Raw genomic sequence first — 22,366 nt, 5'->3', positions numbered from 1 at the left:
TATTTGAGTATTGGGCCTGGTGGCTTAAAAATATGCCAGATGCATATATGTGCATGACCAAAAACCGAAGAGGAAAATGGAGAAGCAGGGATTGCGGTATGGCCATCCTCTCTGGGAGCAGGATGACTACTCACTTTCTGTCTCCCCCATCTCTCCCCCACAACAAGAAGTACATGTGCCCTATAGCAAACTTAAAAAAAAAAAGGAGCATAACAAGTATTGGCTTAGAATCTTCTTCAATATAAATGATCAGTCTACCATTAGACCAGATGTCATCGGAAAACTGGCTTGTTTTGTTTTTGTTTTTGTACATTTGGTTAGAAATCTAAGCATCTGGAAATTCTAAGGCAGAGAGGCAGAAAGTACAATAGTTACTAGTGTGGGCTCATCCTAATCTGCTTGCATTTGAGACTCATCTCTGACATCTATGGGCCACACGGCCTTGGCCAAGCTCACTGCCTATTCCAAGCCTCAGTTTCTTCATCTGTAAAATGGTGATGATAACGCTACCTACAGAAGAGAGTTGTTATGAGCTGAAAGTGAGAACGTGGGAAAATAGTGGTGGTTATTATTAACATTGTTAATAATAAAGCAACACAGCTTGCCTTTCTCCAGTTCCCTGAAGGGATGGTTACATTTAATATTTATCCAGATCCTACTAACAGAACTAAAAACTATGTATGTGCAGCAGTTGCTTTAATTTCATTGAAGCATCAGTGAAATGTTTTAAATGAATCCTTGCAAACATCAGTTTAAAAAAAAATTAAACTAAGATGGAAGCTATTCATTGATAGACACAATGCAGTAAAACCCAACGAAATTCAATTACCCTTTGATTGGGTCAGGCCAGCCAAGAAGGGAATTATCCATTTAAAATCAACAAATTGAATTTGGTGTCTTTTGCAGCCTCAGCAATTGCTCCCTGACTAGTTCTTCATAAGATCAGAGGTGGCCCTGTCAGCTTCCAAATTCCATCAGCTGACATGCGCTGTCTATACAGAATAGTTTTTTAAACTTGTTTAGGTTCCAAATGAGTGATATTTGCTCCCAAATGTATTAGAGTTGCAAAATACATGCTGACTATAAACTCTCCTCCTTCAAAATATTATACACATACACAACACACACACACACACACACACACAGAGTGCTTAAAAATATTATACACATACACAACACACACACACACATACAGAGTGCTTAAAAGAAATTCTCTGTGTGCATGTGTACCTGTGTGTGGATTTAGTATTGTACACCGCCACACAGCATTCACAGTGCTTAGTGATGACAATTATTGTGTTTAGACTATTTTGAGCTGCCAGACCCAACATTTTTTCCATGAATTCCAGGCACTGGTTTAGAACTTCATTTCCATTTCCTCTCTTCTCCTGATTTTACCTCTGTATGACTGATGAGCTTCTAACTCAGCTGTGAATCATTGGTATTAATAGGCAAACAGATTTTTTTGTGTGATTTTTTTTTTGCCTTGTACATATAAACATAATTAACAATTTCTACATGTCAATACAGTAAGTTAGCAGTAGGGAGGATGTTGCTATTCAGCTGACTACATAGAAAAAAGCAATTATTTTATTTTTCCCCTCTCTCTGCCCCCATCACACACAAAGACTGCAGACCCAGTGTGTGCATGTTAGCTGAGGGAACTGCATCTTGGCGACATACTGACTCTGTGGTGCCTTCTGGTACCTGGAAAGTAAGTGTTCATGTCCCCAAATAGTGCGACAGATTATATGAGTTTCGTCTTATCTGTAGTTTATTCTGAGAAAAAAAAAAAGTTTCCTTTGTTTTTAAATAAGAGAATCTATAACCTGGCCCCAAACCAAGGCCCTCTGGGGCCCCTAACTCCCCTTCACCTGCACCACATTCCCAGTTCCTGCCATCTTCCACTTTCCCAACCACATTCCATTTCCTCCAGGTGCTATGCTCCTTGCCCATGCAAGGGCTTGGGATATGCCTTTTCCTACCTACTTTCTAATATGTCTACTGAGATCCGAGGGACCGTCAAAAGACACGAAAAATGGAATTAAATTTTGAGTTTATTGTGGTGCAAGATTTTTGAAATTCATGCATAGTATTTTCATAATATGTAGCTTTCATGAACTTTCTGAAGACCCCTTCATATGATTCATACATCACAAAATTCGCCCATTTAAAATGTACAGTTTGAACACCTTTAGTATATGCACAGTCACATAGCCACCACCATCAATTCTAGAACACTGTCATTATCCCAAAAAGAAATCTACACTGTTTAGCCATTGTCCCCAGTTAGTTCCCTAAACCTCCCAGTCCTGGGCAAACACTAAACTGCTTCTGTTTCTCCATAGATCTGTCTATTCTGAATATTTTATATAAATGGAATCATACAATGTGTGGGAGTGTTTTTGTATTTGTTTGTTTGTTTTTTCTTTTTAGAGAGAGATTTTTGCTATAGGGCGCATACGCTCACTGGGGAGACAGAGAAAGAAAGAAAGTGAGAAATCACTTCCGGGGGGATGGCCGTGCCACAATCTCTTCTCCTCCATTCTCCTCTTGGGATCTTGGGCATGCACGCACACTCACCCTACTTGAGTTTTAAACTGCCAGGTCTGGGACTTGGACCACAGTTGACTACATGGAAGTCTAGCAGCAGCGTAAGTAACCATTACGCCCTCTGCTGGTTCCGATGTGTGGCCTTTTATCCCTGACTTCCACCACTTGGCATAATATTTTCCAACTTTATCCATGTTGTAGTATCTATTAACACTTCACTTCTTCACACTGATAAATGATATTTCATCATATAGACCTATCATACTGTATTTACCCATACATCAATTGATAGACATGTTGAGTTGTTTCTAATTTTTAGCTATTTTGAGGAATGTTGCTATGAACATTTTTCTACAAGTTTTCATGTAGGCAAAGCGTTATCATCTCTCTTGGGTCTGTGGAGTTGCTGGCTCATATGATAACTCTACATTTAACCATTTGAAAAATGGCCAGACTGTTTTCCAAAAAGGGGTGTACCATTTTACATTCCCACCAAAACTTTATGAAAGCTCTAACTTCTCCATATCCTAGTCAACATATGTCATTCCAGTCTTGATCTCTTTTACTGTGGCCATCCTAGTGGGTATAGAGTGCTATCTTATTCTGTTTTCTTTCTTCACTTTCAACCTAAAGCTGTATCTTACAGGGGCCAGCAAATGGTGAAGGAGAATGGAAGAGAAAGGACTATGGCATGGCCATCATCCCTGGGGGAGTGATTTTTCACTTTCCCTCTTACTCTGTTTCTCTCTCTCCCTGGCAAGCCCATGCACCCTAAGATGAAAACCTTTAAAAACAAAGCAAACCAAAACGAAATACTGTAGATGAAAAATTACTTTCATAGGGACCAGCAGATAACATAATGGTTACATCACTGAACTCACACGCAGTTGACTGTGGTTTGAGTCCCAGACCTAGAGCCTTAAAACTCGCTCCAGGCATGTGTGTGTGCATGCCCAAAATCCCAAGAGAAGAATGGAAGGGAAGGGATTGCAGAGTGGCCATTCACCAACCCCACTCCCGGGGAGGGGGTGATGTCTTGCTTTCTATCTCTCTGTCTTTCTCTGTCTCTTGGGGAGCACATATGCCCTAAAGCAAAAATCTCTCTCTCAAAAAAAGAACTTCACTTTCATAGAAAAGTTAACCTTGAATAGCCCACCCACAGACTAACCTAGGACTTTCATCAGAAAACCCACATTTTCTCTTTAAGCCTGAAGTTCAACGTGGGCAAGAAGCATCCCATTTTTCTTTGTTCCATAGTCTATTCCCAGCACCTAGCCATTGTGTGAACTACAAAGCTTCTTGTTAAACATGTGTTAAGTGAATGACAGATTTAAAAATAATGAGAAAAAGTCCACATTATCTGAAAATCACCCAGGTCAGAACAACTGACCTGATTACATTTTAAATCTATTTCATTTTTCAATAATCCCACAGGCCAAATTATTGAGGATATTTTAATGTCACTGGCATGAGTAGGAAAGGGTTCTATAACATAACCATAACTCATGCTTTCATTTTTCTGAATTTTCCTTAAACAAATACCTTTATGTATGTTAAGAAAAAGGGTCCTTGTGGGGAAGTACAATACCATAAGCAAAATCAAATGGACTATATAAACAGTTCTTTCTAAAGTCAACCAATACCAAAAAAAGAACCTTTTGAGAAGAAAAGAAGTTAAGACAACTGGCTTTTCCTCTTTCAACTGTCAAGTAGGCCATAATCCTAAAGATTTCTCCTCAATGGATCTGGGATAGAGTCTGAGAATATACATTTTAATAGGTCCCCAATAATCCTAATGCAAATGGTCTGCAGGCTTCGCTTTGAAAAAAAAAATCTTCTAGTTAATGTTGTTGATATTTAATATAAACAGATTAATGAAGAAGTTAAAAAAAATCAGACTCTGATTTAAACCCCTGACCTAACATTTACTAGCTATGTGATTTAGAACTAATTTCTTAAATCATTCAAAGCCTTAGTTTCCTCATCCGAAAGCGGGAAGAGCAAAAAACAGCCAGACTAATAGGGCTTATTTCGGCCATTAAATTAAATAATGCATATAAACCACAATATTTGAACATAAATTTTTTCATGTATTAGTTGCTATTATCATTTTAATTTAAATTAGAAGAGGATGAGCACAACAGATCTATTTTTAAATTATCTAATTTTGCTTACCAAGAATAATACTTCCTGTATATTAGTTGAAATTGACCATGTTCATCAATGCCTTATCATCAGTGTTACTTTAATAAATAATTTATAAATAATTTAGTAAGTGGCACTTTATTGACATAAATAAGTCTCATTCATGTCTACTTTTTTTTTTTTTTTTTGAGAGGTTTTTGCTATAGGGCAGGTGAGCTAGCCAGAAAGACAGAGAGAGAGAGACAGAGAGACAGAAAGCAAGAAATCACCCCCCCGGGGGGAATGCCATGCCACAATCCTTCGTCGTCCTCCATTCTCTTCTCAAGATCTTGGACACACATGCACATGCACCTGGCCTGAGTTTAAGCCACTGGGTCAGGGACTCGAACTGTAGTCAACTACATGGGAGTCCAGCGACATAGCCATTACACCAACTGCTGGTTCCCTTGTCTACTTTCAGTGCCTCCATAATAGGTCATTTCTGGAGAAGAATTTTGTCTCCTATAGTAAAATAAATTACAATTCCTCATTTAGTTGTAGTTCATACCATGAATGACTGTATTAGACATAACACATTTTTTTTTTTGAGAGAGAGAGAGAGAGATTTTTGCTATAGAGCATGTATGCTGGCTGGAGACAGAGAGAGAAAGAAAGTGAGAAATCCCAGGGGGAATGGCCACTCCACAGTCCTTTCTCCTCATTCTCTTCTTGGGATTTTGGGCACACATGGACACATGCCCAATGTGAGTTTCAAGCCACCAGATCTGAGATTCAATCCCCAGTTATCTAAGTGAGAGTCCAGCACCTCTACCATTATGCCACTTGCTGATCCTTAGACAAAACATATCTTTAGGTGTCATTTTCTGAACAAACAGAAAGTATTGCTCAAGCATCTTACTCATCTCTATCAAGTAATAGACATACCTCTACCATTATGCCACTTGCTGATCCTTAGACAAAACATATCTTTAGGTGTCATTTTCTGAACAAACAAAGTATTGCTCAAGCATCTTACTCGTCTCTATCAAGTCATAGACATATTCCTAGAGATATAGAGAGAAGAAATCCTAGATCCCCATTATCAAGAGAAGATATTCATTGCTGAGGAGGCAGTGGAGAACCAACAATATGAGTAATAAATACATTACCAAGACAGCTTTACCAGGTGATAATGCAATGAATAGCAGTAAACAGGATGAGGTGATAGAAAACACTGAAGAAAAAGTTACTGTAGATCAATGGCCAGGAAAAGGCTTTCCCAGGAAATGCTTGAGCTGATGCCTAAATGCCAAGGAGGCAACCATGGGGAATGCCTCGGAGCTAATGGTTTTAGGAAAAGGAAACAGAAATGACAAGACCCTAAAAACAGGACCATTCTTGGTATAACTGACAAACATAAAACAGGCCAATGTGGTTCTAACAGGGTGATGGAGGAGAGAAGGAAGGCAAGAAGTTGGAGACCTAGCCAAGGGTATATGATAGAAGGCCTGGTGAGCCATGTGAAAGAGAGAAAGCATGGAGGATTTAAGCAGGAGGATGTCATCATCTAATCTGTGCTTGTTCCAGGTTCCTTTTCCCTTTCCTTCTGTCTCTGTAGGGTGATTAGCTATTACGAACTCTAATTAAACAATGTTGACCACAGTATTTATTTCCAGCTATAATTTCTATAAACTGTTTAACAAATTTGTCACATAGGCATACCATAAAACTCCCAAATGACATCTCACTTTGCTTTCAAATATGTAGATATATGGTATCTAGTTTTCGGTCTATCCTATTTTAAGAGTTTCTCCTTAAATCTGGCAATTTAGGTTGCACCAGGTGACATTTGAGGTGCCTACCTGCGAGGGAAAGGAACGGCAGAAGCTGGCCTTGATTGGTGACTCCTCATCTTCAGCAGAATTCTTCGTCACTGTGGCTGTCTTCGCCTTCCTCTACTCTTTGGCCGCCACTGTTGTTTATATTTTCTTCCAGAACAAGTACAGGGAAAACAACCGAGGCCCACTCATTGTAAGTGATTTTTCTCTTTGTAATAACTTTTTCTGTCCTTTCTAATTTCTTTTACTAATGTTTGAAGGGCTATGGAGTTACCTTGGCCGTTGGACAGGACTTTGAAAGGAAATCCCATTGTTTTTCATTCATATCTCTAGGATCCACATCAGAAACATGATGTCTGTCAAGCTCTTGTCTCCTGAGTTGGGAAAGTATCACAAAGCTTGGTAGAAACTCCTCTGAAATAAATGCTGGAAATCTCATGAGATCAAGGGAAGAGTAGTGAAGCTTGCTGTAGATTTATTTATAATTCCAGCATTATGAAGCTAGCCAACCATTTTTCTCACTGGTTATTTACAGTGTGATCTGTGCTTATTTGAAATATGTTATTCCTTTGGTACATGATGTGGAATAGTCATAGAATTGTTTAGTTTGAAGATTGAGTATCTTTTCTGTGGCTCTCTCTCTCCTCTCTTTCTCGCTCTGTCCATAGCTAACCTCTCCAACCCACTCTCATCTCCCTGATGCCTTACATACTGGTCTGAGAACTTACACGGGTGAAATCAGTATGACCCACTACACTCAAATACAGGCACACATACACTAGGGTGACACAGAGGGAAACATCTGCCTGGATAATTTTAAGGAAATAAAGTTTTAATTTCTCTATCTTCACATGTACAATTGCCTAAAATTTATTTTCCTAAGCATGCTGTGTATCTGAAAACATCTTGCTTTCCACTTTATCATCTACCTCTATTTTATAAAAGAAAAGTATCCTTCTTTACCATCTAAAATCTTACTACACAGTACATTTACAAAATATATGCTGCACTAAAACAGGTAGCATTTGAAATACTGGTGTTGGTGTTGACAAAAGTGAGTGATTCTAATGCCTGGGTAATGTACTTTTAGAAAGGAGGCTTCCAGTTTTGTGCTTTCAGTAAAACGGAAAGTATTAATCTACTTGTCAGTTGATAGATCATTAAAAAATAATTTCTGATGACAGATAACTATGTAATCTCGGGTATATAAATCAGAAAGAAAGAAATTAATGTCATTGTTACAACAACTCTATCCAGTCCCATCTGCTTGCTCATTTATGCAAGCATGCTTTCTCAGCATTTACTCTATAAAATGAAAAACAGAAATAAAATTCATGCTGAATCATGTCCCAATCTAGAAATAAATAATATCTGTCAGAAAAATAGACATTTAAACTAATTGAAGAAAAAGCAGCTTATCTATCTAAAACACAAACATTTCTAATAAAAGGTTCACTTTCTAAATTTAATAATTACTACATTTATAGTATATTTCTGTTGCTTTAGCGGGCAGTTGTGCATTGTAACACTTGTAATAATCACCCAACCCAAGAAAGTTTTCTTAATATTTAAAGCCTTAGAGTCATGAGTAATTAAAAAGTCATTTAAATTTGTATACATATTTTTGATGCAAAGATATAAATTAGGGTGGGTAGACTTAGTGATGCAGCAGTAACACACAGCTCAAGCAATGCTGGATCCATATGAAGATCATGGGTTTGGTTTCCTAGTCAACCTGTGCATACCCGGCATGCATGTTCCTGGCTGGCCAGGAGGCTGTGGGGTAGGGGGGGACTCATAGTATCAGACTTTATTGAGAGTCATTCTCTTTCTCCCTCTCTCCCTCAGAAGTCAATTAACTTTAAAAAAATAAATATAATGGAGTGATAAAAAATTTTCCATAAATAATATATTAGGCCTTAATTGTATAAGGAAAGTATAATGGACATACAAATTCAAAACAAACAAAGGGAGTATGTAATATTTCCAACTGGTAAAGAACTTATTCACTTTTAATGAATGATAATATATAATGACTATTCTATTGGATATATTTAAAAATTGGTTAAAATAGAAATATTTTAAAATATCAATACTTATGACATAAATTACAGTCTTTACAAGCGATTAAAATTTTTAATAAAAACAAATTTAGATGCCAATGTTACACAAGTAGAAACAGTTATTTTTTTAAAAAAAAGTTTCGGGAATACATAAGTAAAATAAATTTTACAAAATTTTAATCTATGTAATATATTAAATATGACTGAAATAAATAAACGTGAAGACTGGAAGAAATCTTCATTTTTAGGACTTACTGATTAAGTTTGAAGGGAGTAGAAAAAGTTCAGCCTTACTAAGAAAGAAGTTTAGGAAAAGAAGACAGGATGTAGAATTTGAACCTGAACCTTTGGACAAGTGTCTTATTGCATTTTGTATTGCCTAAAACTTGAAACAATAGTCTTAGTTTTAAAAGAGCTTTAACAGAATCATTTCACTTAGGCTTATCTCTCCTATGACATAGAGATAGGTACATATAATAGATTACCATGTGCATACCATAAAACCAGCATGCATGCATTCATTCCTGAATACAAGCAGATATTCTCTCAGAAATCTAAATTCAGAGGAAGTATCCTAGCTCCCAGACAGAAAAAGGTGACACGGCTAGTTTGCCCATAAAGTGGGAAAAGATCTATTATGTTATATAAAACCACATTCTACTCATATGAAATCATCTTGTAAAGGCATGCTACTTCATCTCTGTGTAAATAGTCTTTCGCATCAAGCAGGATATAATGAAATCCTGAATTGTGTAATACACTGGATAGGTTTTGTTTTATTACATTGTAGAGAGCAGGAGAGGGGAGATGGGGCAATAACTTCAGCAATAAAAAAGGAAAGTCTCCTAGATGAAACTCCTGTGATATTAAAAAAACGGATGTGCTCATTATTTAGCAGATAAAAGTTAATTTTAAAATGAGCCTGAGTCATACAAGTCACAAAGGCAGATTGCATGCAGACTGTAGGTTGTCATTCCAACTGCAAATAATAGATCTTAATTCAAATCCTACCGTGATCAGGCCATGATGGAGGAAGTAAGGGTGCTTTATTATACTATTAGTAAAGAGCAGGTTTAAGCAGGTTTACAGTGTGAGCAAGGTCTCAAGAGGAAAAAAAATTTAAGAGAGATTTTTGCTATAGGGTGCATGCACTCACTGGGGAGACAGAGATAAAAAGCGAGAAATCACTCCCCCGGGGGGATGGCCATACCACAATCACTTCTTCTCCAGTCTCTTTTTAGCCTCTTAGACACACATATGTACACATGCCCAACGTGAGTTTTAAGCCACCAGTTCTGGATTTTAACCACATGAGAGTCCGGAGACATAATGATTATGCCATCTGTTGGTCCCTGAGAGAAAAATGTTAAAATACTAGAAAAGTATTCACTCAGATGTTAATGACTATACCACTTTTCTATTCACTCAGAAAAATGGCTACTGATCATTACTTGGCCAACTTTGTTCTAGTTGGCATATACATTTTGTTTTTCTGGGGTTTTTTTGTTTTTTTTTTACAAAATATCTTTTTCTTTTTAGAAAGATTTTTGTTACAGGGGTGTGTGTACTCATTGGAGAGACAGAGACAGATATAGAGACAGAAAGCAAGAAATCACCCCCCCACTCTCACCCCCGGCAGGAGATGACCACACTTCAATTCCTTCTTCTCTACTCTCCTCTTGGGATCTTGGGCTGCACGCAAAGGCACCCAACTTGAGTTTCGAGTCACCAGGAATGGGACTTGAAAAGCAGTTGACTACAAGGGATTCCAGCAACATAACCACTACACTATCTACTGGTCCCAAAACATATATCTTTTAAAAAATTCTGTAATTTGGAATTCTCCAAGCCAAACTTTTAATATGAAACAACAAAGTTACAAAATTATGTTGACATGAACTAATTCAAGAAGTTTTACTTCTTCTGAGAGAGAGAGAAAGAGAGACAGAGAAAGAGAGAGAGAGAGAAACCTGCTTTCCCAGCAAGGTCTTCATGCTGTAATCCACCCCTACCTTAGCCCAGATCATGGCCACACACAACATACATAGGGAGGCTGTGGTACATGGATCTGGAACCCTCCCATCACTTTTAATGATGCAAGTCTAGCATCAGAGAGCACTGCATTACTGCTGCATTACTGGCTGATCCTAATTCAAGGAGTTTTAAGAAGTCAGTTACATTTCTAAACTAGTTCACATTAAAAAATTAACAAATTTACACCTGGATTTATAGTCTTCAAGGAGATGACATTTACACATCAGCACAAATAAGATCAATATGTAGGGAGTGACAAGAATGATAATAGTGATGAAAGCAGCAACAATGATATCAACTGATATCGCCTGGGTTTCTACATTGTGATGAGCTGATTTAATACAACAATCCTAGGGACCAGCAGTTAATGTAATGGCTATGTTGCTGGACTCCCACATAGTCGACTGTGGTTCACATCCCAGACCCGGTGGCTTAAAACTCATGCTGGGCGCGTGTGCACGCGTGCCCAAGATCCTGAGAGGAAAATGGAGGAGAAGGGACTGCGGCATGGCCATCCCTTCTGGGGGGTGATTTCTCGCTTTCTGTCTCTCTGTCTCTCTCTGTCTGTTTAGCGAGCGCACGCGCTCTATAGTAAAAAATCTCTAAAAAAAAAAAAAATGAAAAGAAAAGAAAACCCTGGTGGGGCCAGCAGGTGGCTTAGTAGTTAAGGTGTAGACTCAAACTCATATGTGGCCAAGTCCTGGACCCTGTGGTTTGAAACTGCTGCTAGGCGCATGTACGTGGGTGCCCAAAATCCTGAGAAGAGAATGGAGGAGAAGGGATTATGGCATAGCAATACCCCCTGTGGGGTGATTTCTAGCTGTCTCTGTCTCTCCAGTAAGTACATGTGCTCTATAGCAAAAAACAAACAAACAAAAAAAACTAAACAAACAAAAACCTCTAGTTTATATTATTATTTTAACATTTATAGATGAGAAAAGGGAAGCTTGGAGAAATTATCAACTCTCCCAGGTCACATCACATCACTACTAGCACAGGGTACAGAATTTGGACTCAAATTTGGGCACGAATTTATAACTACAATGAGAAAGAGCCCAAGATCATTATAGACAGTGTGACGTAGAAGTTACAGGGAGAGAGGTAGGTAGGGCAAATTAACTTACACACCTGGACATCTCTGATCTTGTTTTTACTCCAGAATAGATCAACTAAATCCTCTAACCTGTAGGCTTGGTTGCTTATCTGATTGTCAGAGGGTTTTCTATTTGCCTTCAAAATCCATTTGGAGTTATAGAATGACTGCCATGAATCTCTGATGCAGAACAATTGGTGGGTTCTGCTTGTACTGCAGTTTATCTCTCTTGCACACAGAAGATGCCAATGAGAGAAAACAAGCTTTTAAAATAGCCAGGATCAATGTGTATTATAAATCACAGATTACCAGGATTGATTCCTGTATCTTTGCAAGCAATTCTGAGCAGCTGCAGACACACGAGAGCCAAGCTGATGAAAGGCTATTTTTTTTCCTACTATTTTTTTTCTACTGAATATGTGTGACAAGATTACCCACCTTTAAGTATAAATGAGAATCTGTATGTCTTTAGAAGTAACATAATTGTTAATGATGCTGGATGGTATAATAGTGAGAAAATCAGGCCAAAGGATCTGGCCAGCTAATGCACATCACTAAAATAAATGCCTTCTTGTACAGATGAATAAATATCAGTTCTCAGAAATCAGAATGGCCACCTGAATGGTGCATGATTGTGAAATTGAAATGTCACATCTGGTTATTTCATTTTGTCATCTTCCTTAGAATACAGTTTTAAAGCCAATCTCTTGCCTAGATTTCTGCAACAGGACATTCTGAGCTGTTTTTAAATCTCTTGTCAAATAGTGAGTTTTTACTTTTTTTCATATTAATCTAAAGTTAGTTTTAAAATGAAGTAACTTGGGACCAGCAGTTAGTGTAATGGCTATGTCGCTGGACTCCCACGTAGTCGACTGTGGTTCAAGTCCTGAACCCAGTGGCTTAAACTCACGCCGGGCACGTGTGCGTGTGTGCCCAAGATCCCGAGAGGAGAATGGAGGAGAAGGGATTGCGGCATGACCATCCCCCCAGGGGGTGATTTCTCGCTTTCTGTCTCTCTGTCTCTCTCTGTCTTTCTGGCGAGCGCACACATCCTATAGAGAAAACCTCTCCAAAAAAAATAAATAAATAAAATAAAGTACCTTATTTTACAAGGCTGATAGAATTTTTTAAGAATGAGTATGTAATTAATAGACACCATCTCACATTTTGGTGAATTCTATTGCAAGAGGTTTTGCTTAAAGTAACTATTCTACGATGAGGAAGAATCTCAATACCAACTTTCAGATTTTGTGGAAAAGAAAGGGTCTATGGTACTCAAACATTTTTTTTTTTTTTTAATAAGGAAGACCAGAAGGTGACCAAAGGGGATTTATGGGACTAAAAGTGTTCACCATTGTAGGCATACCTTGGTCTGATTACTCACATTTCTTTTTTGCCCAGTGCATTCCAAATACTTTTATATATCTCTATCTAGTCATCAAACATTCTTTTCTTTTTTCTTTTTCTTTTTTTTTGGGGGGGGGAGGTTTTCACTATAGGGTGCGTACACTTGCCAGACAGACAGAGACATAGAGACAGAAAGCGAGAAATCACCCCCCAGGGGCGATGGCCATGCCACAACCCCTTCTCCTCCATTCTCCTCTCGGGATCTTAGGCACGCACACACACGCGTCCGGCGTGAGTTCTAAGCCACCGGGTCCGGGACGTGAACCATGGTCAACTATGTGGGAGTCCAGCAACATAGTCATTACGCTAACTGCTGGTTCCCAAGTCATCAAACATTCTTGGGAGAGTAGTAGAGAGCATTGAGAATCAGTCCCATTTTACAGATAAAATTTAATTCCATTTATTTGGCACCAGACATTGGAGAGTGAGTCCTTGGAAGATTAACAACCTTATTGTGTCAGGGAAGAAGTTAATACAGAACAAAGATTCAAACTCTTAGGGCAGTAATTTTAAGAGTAGTGGCTAAACTAAGGAGTCTGGATTTTAATCCCTTTGTCCGATATAATATTTAATAGTTTAAATGACTGCTACTTTCAGTAGAATGAAGATAATAATTATGAACGTATCACTTGACTATTGTAAAGAAAGAAAGAGTTAAAGCCTACAGGTGCTTTACACAGGAAAAGGCATGCAGTAAGTGATAAATAATTGTCATCAAATTATAACATTATTGTCATTAATTTTACTTTCCTTCCCATTACTAGGTAGTACCTTAGTTCCACAAAAGAAAATTGCAAGAAAGGAAGAAAGAAAGAAACAAGAAGTGTTTATAATATAAGAGGATATGGACTTAACTATAAATGAACTCTAAATCTAATCTATTATAAATTTTTTTTTTATCAACAAATACATTTCTCCCAGAATTGGCATCACAGATGTGGACAATTAATCCTTTTAAAAATTTCCCAGCACACCATTATATGTTTTGTAATATTTTGCATTCTCAGCTCTTTTTCAGCTTTTTTATGATTAGAAAATTCTTAATTACAATTTAAATGAAGGTTAGTTCCCACCATAGTTGATACATGTTTCTCCAATGTGTAGCTGGTTAAATAGAGATGAGCTATAGAGCCAATAGCTTAATAAAGTCAGTGAACAGCTTAAAGAGTTAGTGAGTTTCTTCCAGAACATACAGCTTTCCTCACCCTTTGTTAAAATCAATGCCTTCAGAGGCTAGTGGGAAATATCTGTTTCAAATCCACCCATTTTTATCAGATTTCCTCTAATTCCAGGGAACACAGCCCAAATGTCTGTTTCTTGTGTGTGTCCTTCTAAGACAAAATTAAATGTGAAATGTGAAATATATCTACTCTTTGGCCCAGCATAGCCACAGGAAACAAGACCTTTTTATTTACTTTTTTAAAATTTACTATAAGGCATGGGTGCTCTTCCCAAAGAGAGATAGAGACCCCAAGAGAGGAACAGAAAGTAAGAAAGCAGTATTCCCCTCCCCCCAGGGGGATGACCATGCAGCAATCCCTTCTCCACCATTTCTCCTGCAGGGATTTTGAGCATGCACACGTGCCTAGTATGTTTTTCAAGCTGCAGTGTCTGGGACTCAAACCACACAACCAGCCATGTGGGATCCAGCCACTCCAACCATCACACCACCAGCTGGCCCAGAAACTCAAATAGTTCAGTGGTTCACAGCTCGTGAGAAAGGCCACAGTGACTTTGCCCTACACATCGAACTTCAGCCATAATCCCCCCACATCTTAGTCCATTTGTGGTGCTACAAGAAAATACCCAAGACTATGTAATTTATAAAGAACAGAAATTAACTTTTTCACAACTCTAGAGGCTATGAAGTCCCAGATGAAGACACCAGTCTGCTTAACTGTTTGGTGAGGGCTGCTCTCTGCTTCCAAGATGGTGCCTTCTTGCTGCATCCTCAAGAGAACAACACTGTATACTCATATGGCAGAAGGACCAAGGAGCCAAATGCTATGTGAAGGCTCACTGGAGTGCAGGCCCATCCTTAGCATTGACACAAAGCTAAATAAAATCCAACGCCTGGTCCCCAAATGCCTGTTTTATTCTTGTTACCCTCATTGGCAAAATCTCTCATAGAGGGGCTGCAGGGATTAAAAATTCAGATTCTAGAGCCAACCTGTGGCCTAGTAGTTAAGACAGCCAGATCCCGCATGGACTGTCAAGTGGTTTGAGTCCCAGACAAGAAAGGAGGTATTTTCTCCTTCTCCTCCCTCTCTTTCTTCCAAAAATAAAATAAAATACAATAAAATTTAAAAAAAGAAGAATTCAGGTTCTAAACCCAGGCCACATGGTCCTAAATCTCAGGACCAACCTCCTACCATCTGTGCAACTTGACTTTCAAATTACAGACCCTATCTGTGCTTTTGGTTTTTCACCTATGAAACAGATAATGATGGTTCCTAACTTAAAAAATTGTTGGCCAGATGAAAGAAGTGTGGGCATATAAAGCCAATAGAAGAATACCAGATACTGAGAAGGCACCCATTAATGCAAGCCATGGTTTTTAGCCTTACGGTTATCTAGCCTGGTGTTTTCACTGCACTTTCTATGTGCTGGTGTTTATTAAATCTCAATAGACTGATGGGCTGAAAGACCGAGTGGGTGAATATAAACTCTGCTGACTTTTCTCATCTTGAGAAACACATTAAAGGCTCCTTACTGCATCGTTCACATCAAATGCTCTTTTACATTATTTTTTATTCTTTGAACCTCCACACTCAGCATTTGCTGCTGTCATTACAGACAAATGCAGTCAGCCCTATTATGAAGCTTCACTCTGTGCTCATTGCTCTGGTCCCCTCCCTTCAGTATTATCGCAGAGCCGCCCTGGCACTCAGATCTGGAGCTTCAGGGAAAGAAGAGAAAGGGTAGGACTTCATTTAATAACCAGATTCCAGGGAACAGGAGCTTAAATCCTTTCTCAACTGGCAAGTCTGAAAATAGCAGAAGAATGAGAAGAACACAATGGTTTAACAGGAAGAAACATGGAAATTTTGGTTATTTGGGGCATCCAGCTGAGAAACTATGTTCAGACTTTCACTCTTTTCTAACATTTTCTTTTTAATTAGAGAGATTCTTCCTCACCTCAGCCTCCCAATGACAGCAAAATATCTTTACTGTTTGCTAATTTTATTTCTTTGAATCCAGAAAAAGCACACACTCACACATGGGGAACTTTCACATTACTGGGCTCTCAGCAGTTTAAAAATGTCTTGCTCTAATACCTACAGTTCATTAGACATTCAAATGTTGACACAGAATTCAGGACATGATCTTTTTTTTTTCAGCCCTCTGAGCCCTTTCTCTCAGCTGGGCATCTTCATTTCCATTGCTTATCAGCAAGACGCTAATCAAAGCCACAAAGCCATACAAGGAAGGGCTTCACAATTTGCCCCCAGGAACATCAGAAAGTGGCTCAAAGTAAAATTGGTTTGGATCCTTTAGGAGGGCAGTGGTTACTGAAAATACCTGAGAACAGGGACATCGTGTAATGTCACCTTTACTCCATCATCTGTCTGAGGTCTTCAGATTTGAATTGTCCCACACATTGTTTGTTCTAAAATATCTAAGAAACATCCAATCAATTCATATGCTGTCCCAAAAAATAGACACTAAACCTGAATTGCAATGAGTTTTTAATTTGTGGCCTAGTGAGTCTAGCCAGTTAACTAGTCATACTTAAGGGTAGAAAAGTATATAGATTATTGGCAATCTAGAAATCACAAGACCAAATAAATAAATATTATAGTGAAAAAAGAACTTAGAAAAATTGTAGTTGAGGCTAGGGAGAGGCTGGGTTAAATGTCATTGTTTGAGCTGCCATTCACTCTTGAGTACTTTCCTCAGCCCAGGAATTAAATAAGATAGAAGTTATTTTAATTCTCCAAATAGCTGTAAGATGATTACTATTATCCCACCACTGTATAAATGTTGGATCGGATTTACAGAAGCTAAGTAACTTGTACAATGGAGTGAGATCCAGAGACATGTACTTCACCAGAGTGTTGTACTGCCACCACTTTTCCACTTGGAAGTAGAATCATGAGAAACCAGGAATTTCTATTGAGCACCTATTGTTGGAGGGTCATACTGGCATGAAATACTAGGTCTTCACCATGCTGGAGCTGCAATCAAGTCAATAAGACAAAGACACAGCATGTGAATGAGAGATGTAGAACCAATAGGAAATAGCATTTGCTATTGGTTTGAGTAGAAAAAGGTTTCTAGAGTCAATGGAACTTGACAAAGAACAGAAATCAGTTGAATGGAAGGAAGAGAGTTTTGACTGGGGGAATGGATTGAGAGAAAACGTGGGTAGAAATAATGTAATAGAAGATACTATTTGGGCCTGCTGCTAGCTTTGGTTCTTTAGAGGAACCAGTCGTCTTGCACTTGTACAATCATCTGGACTATCAATCATGATGCCTCTCATGTTACCATAGAAAGCAAGTGACTCAAACCAGACAATCAAAGTCTCTTTTCTAATGTATTTATAGAATGAATTTCTTCTTCCTCTGAGATTGTTGAGCTAGGCATATGTGGCTATAGTTGATGGTGGCCAGGTTGCCCATAATGTGGAAAGAATCTGAAAAGAATAAAGCTGATCAAACACAGCCAGAGCCTAGGGAAGACAGAAGGACAGAGAGAGATAGAGAGTCTTGACCAAAAGGAAAAATAAATTTTGAGTGCCTGAATTTGGCCACACCTGAAGCTGGAACACTCTAGACTTTTCAGTTATAAGATCTACTGAATTCACCTAGTGATTACTAGTTTGATTTAGGCTTCTTATACTTGCAAAGAAAAAAAAAAATCTTGACCTATATACTTTTTTTATCTTTTATTAAAAAGTTATACAAACTGGGACCAGCAGTTAGCGTAATGGATATGTCGCTGGACTCCCATGTAGTCGACCATGGTTCAAGTCCCGGACCCAGTGGCTTAAACTCACGCCGGTGCGTGTGCGTGCATGCCCAAGATCCCTAGAGGAGAATTGAGGAGAAGGGATTGTGGTGTGGCCATCCCTCCTGGGGGGTGATTTCTTGCTTTCTGTCTTTCTGGTGAACACACATAGCCTATAGCAAATCTCAAAAAAAAAAAAAAAAAAGGTTATACAAACCTATACATCAAAAGGTTGTTAAAAAGATTAAATAACAAATATCTAGTTGTAATAGTTAAGTGCCGAGCACTCGAATTCCATGGCTCGAGTCCATAAACAGAGGTCAGAAACAGTATAAGAGCTTCTGAAATGTTCTTGGAAAAAAACAAGAGTTTTCTAATGAATATCATTTAAAACTGGTTAAAGAAATCAGATGGCACAATTCTTGGTAGGATGTCAGCTAGATCAGATGCTTAATGACAGTGTACTTATTTATTCAAAGACAATGAAAGATATAATGGGAAAACTCTGATGGTACTCACATATTTATTATTATTTAACTCTCATTATTTCCCTTGTAATGGCTGTATACTATTCCATTATATTGAAATAATTATTTAATCAATCTCTTCTCATCAGTCTTTGACTTTTACATGGATTGAGATGTTTCTCTCTCTTAAGCAATCAGACTTATACTTCAATATTTTATTCACATTTTAAATTCTTCTTTAAGTTACAAACCTAGAAGTTGATTATCTTTCTAGTATTGAAGGCAGAAGTTTCTATATTTTTAAAGGCCATATAAAACAATTACTTGTGATCTGAGTGGACACTTTGAATTTCAACTTTGACTCTACCTCAGACCCTGAGATCTTACATTACTATAGAAGATGTCTTTAAAAAACAAAAAAACAAAACGAAACAAAAAAAAACAAACAAACAAACAAACAAAAACCTACAAAGAGAATTTCTTCCCAGTGTAGAGAAAAAAAATAAAATAAAAACAACTTGCTCTAAGGAGGCTGCTACTGAAACATTTGCTTTGAAACTCGAGATACTAAAAGAACATCAAAAATTCAGTTCAAACCATGTTTAAATATGCAAAAGTCAGGCTTTAATTACCATGGAGAAATCCCCAAGACAGGCATTAATCTACACGGCAGCATAAGCTTAGACTCAGCGCTGGGCTCCACATGCCCTTAGCTTTGGCAGAAGCTTTTCTCAATGAAACTCAGTAAGTGAACTTCAAGACCAATAATAGCTTCTCTGGCCAAAAATGCAAGAGAAAAGCAAACATATAGATATTCCATGTGACTTTTGTTTTAAATAATGGAATGCTTTGTAAATTTTATATTGAGGTGTCTCCAATGCCTGCTGTTCTCTATATGGCAACCCAGCAGATGGTCAGGGAGCAGCAGGATCAGTAGGAGTCGATTCAGTCCTGCCTGCTGTCATTGGTGGCAGGGGGAGCAGCTTCTGCAGAAGTTACTGGCTCCTTTTAAAGCCCCAATTTAGCCATAGCCCACAGCTTTCTTTGCCTTTTTTTTTTTCCCTATTCTTTTATAAATTGTTGATTCAGGATTGGGAAAAAAAAGACAAAACTACATGAAATTAATGTCCCCGAATAGAAGATATGGTTGGTGGAGGAGCTCATTCTGATTTTATGAAACCCTCATGCCTTGAAGATTGGCACAGTATTTATAGGAAACATGGTAGGGGAAGGGCAGTGGAAAGGCTTGATCATACATATTAGATCATGTTTATGGAAACTTTCTATGTAGTAGTCTCTGACCTTCTTTTGTCTTCCATTCTTCCAATGTATCACTGCAAATACAATGTGTCATTTCTATCAGCTATCATAGATTTGTAGAAATAAAAACTTACCACTTCAGCTGTGGTGATCTGTGCTGCTAAGACGTGATCCATAGGCTGGAACCACATGGCATGCCCAGGTCTGATTTGTGGTCCAATTTAAAGTATAGGCCAGTGGTATAAAATACTAGTGACTCATGGAGACTAAATCAGGAAGATCAAGAACTCAAGGTTGGCCTGGGTACCATAGAGAACGAAAAAAAAAAAAAAAAAGAGTCAGGTATGGTAGCTCATGTTTGTAAATTTGTAATCTCAGCTGAAAGACTGGGGTATGCGGACTACAACACAGAAAGACACCTGTCTTAAAATTAATTAATTCAAAACATGAATTTCACTTCTCATACTAGCATTCAAAGTCCTCTTAAACCTTAAACCCTTTACCCACTCTGTAGAGTCATCTCCTACAATTCTTTACATTCCATGCTCTAGCTAAACTAGACTGCTTACCATTCCCTGAACATGCTGTATAAATTCCTACCTCTGTGTAGTTACTGAGCCTCTACCAACATCTGGAAGGTCCTGTTCCCCCACCCATCTCAGTCTATCAAAATTTGACTCATACCCAAAAGCCCATTCAAATACAACCTGTTCAATGACATATTTCTTCACCATCTACCTCCTTACTCCTGAAGATCTATGAATTTTTCCCTCTTCTAAACCTTCACAGCTCTGTGTGAAAATCTTTCTTTGTGTGAATACATCACTGTTATACTTCAGTTAGATGTGGTTTTGTCTGATTCTCCCTACTAGATAAAAGATATCTGGGGAACAAGGACTATGTCTAACAGTACTAAAAAATGAAATTAATGATCTTCCAAGGTAGTCATCAATGATAAGGTCTGACTTACAATCATCTACTCAACACATATTAATTGAGTTCCTGTTATGTGCCAGGAACTGTGGGTAGCACTGGCTGCACACAGAAAATGTATATTCTGAGAGAAAATAGGGAAAAGCTCTCTAAAATATGAAATATCTACTTGCTAGAATCTCTGTGTATCAATATCGGAGGTACCCATTGGAATCGCTGCATTGTAAACACCAGGATTTTTTAAATCACAATAATCATTGATGCCATTAATCCTTACAAGAGACTAAGGTTGCTATTTCAGAATGTAAAGCTCTAATTTTCCTAAAATACTCCCAATAGCATACATACTACAATGTATTAGGAGTCTGCCCAATCACTGGGTGTTAAGGAGTTTCCATCATGAACTTTTTCAGATTAATCATTTTGTAGGAGTAAAATGGAATGAAAATATAGTAAACCAAGCAATCCTGACATCTTTGTTCCTCTCTAAAAATGTAAAATTTCACTTTAATTTATAACTACTTAAAAGAAGTAATTATAATTATGCACCATCATGGTAAATTCAAACGTGTGAACTTCTAAAGCATCCTTTCAGCCACTAATTACTAACACCTATCTGTTTTCTGGTTATGAGAAATCACTTGGTAAGGTATAATAAGAAAACTAAAAATTTACCTTTAAATAAGAGCCATCCTTTTAAAGATTCAAATAAAAATTTCCCTTAAAGAGAAGTAAGGAATCAATAATATTCTTACTCATAATTCAGATAATTTCCAAATACTTGTAAAGGAAAGGATACCTCTTTTCTACCATGTTTAAAAAATAAAGTTATAACTCACCAAGACTTTATACTCTTGTCTGTGTAATTTGGTGATAGACTATATATGAAAAGTGTCCTGAGATGAGAGGTATTAAGTAAACTTATTCCTCTAAAATAAATGAAATTTTCCTGTAAGAAAACATTTTTCTTGGCTAAAGAAGGTGATCACTCCCATATCTGTAATCCTAGGACAATTCCACAGTTGTCTGCTTATATGTCTGTTTCTTACCCTAGAAAATTAGCTTTTGGAAGGTAGGACCAGTTTTTGCTATACATGAAGGATCATTACTAACTAGGACAGAGCCAAACAGAGTAGTCATTCAGGAAGTGCTTATTAAAGGAATGAACTTCAAGCTCCAATTTGTGCGTGGCCCTTTCACTAGAATTCAGACCCCCAAACCCACTTGACTTTCAGTCTAAAACAATCATACAATCTGAGTGTTCTGTCTGCCACCATATACCCTGGGACAGCAAAACAACTGGCATTTTCCACTATAACTCAACTCAAACTCTATCCAGTTGATTCTTGGCTCTTTCTACCTATTGAACCAAATTGCTCTTATAGACCTTCATTTTCACCAAAATTCTGTATTTTAACTATACTTTATTTTGATGTGCCCTCTTAACTAACTCTTTGTTATGAGATTACTCAGTCTTTTCTCCTGTCTTAAGCATTGTTCTTACAATGAAGATCGATGCTTACTGATTTTGAGTAAGGCAATATGCTACCCATTGTCACCTAAGCCTGTGTCTTGCAGTCCTCTTTGCTCTCTCACTTAAAAGTTTATCTCTCCCAAACAGAAATACTTCTTTCCCGAAGC

The 22,366-nt window shown here is 37.8% G+C and overlaps 1 protein-coding gene across 2 annotated transcripts in view; it reads left to right on the top strand.

The window, feature by feature from the left end:
- Positions 1–22,366, top strand: part of SYNPR (synaptoporin) — a 356,658-nt gene that overhangs the window by 298,800 nt on the left and 35,492 nt on the right. For both annotated transcript variants that reach the window (XM_006158033.1, XM_006158034.2), the window contains one exon: positions 6,510–6,708. In XM_006158033.1, the coding sequence (XP_006158095.1) occupies positions 6,510–6,708 (199 nt within the window). The remainder of the gene's footprint in view (positions 1–6,509; positions 6,709–22,366) is intronic.

This window comes from Tupaia chinensis, unplaced genomic scaffold (genome assembly GCF_000334495.1).
Source record: "Tupaia chinensis unplaced genomic scaffold, TupChi_1.0 Scaffold000569_1, whole genome shotgun sequence".
Lineage (NCBI taxonomy): Eukaryota > Metazoa > Chordata > Mammalia > Scandentia > Tupaiidae > Tupaia > Tupaia belangeri.
This window is presented reverse-complemented; position numbering and strand designations above follow the sequence as displayed.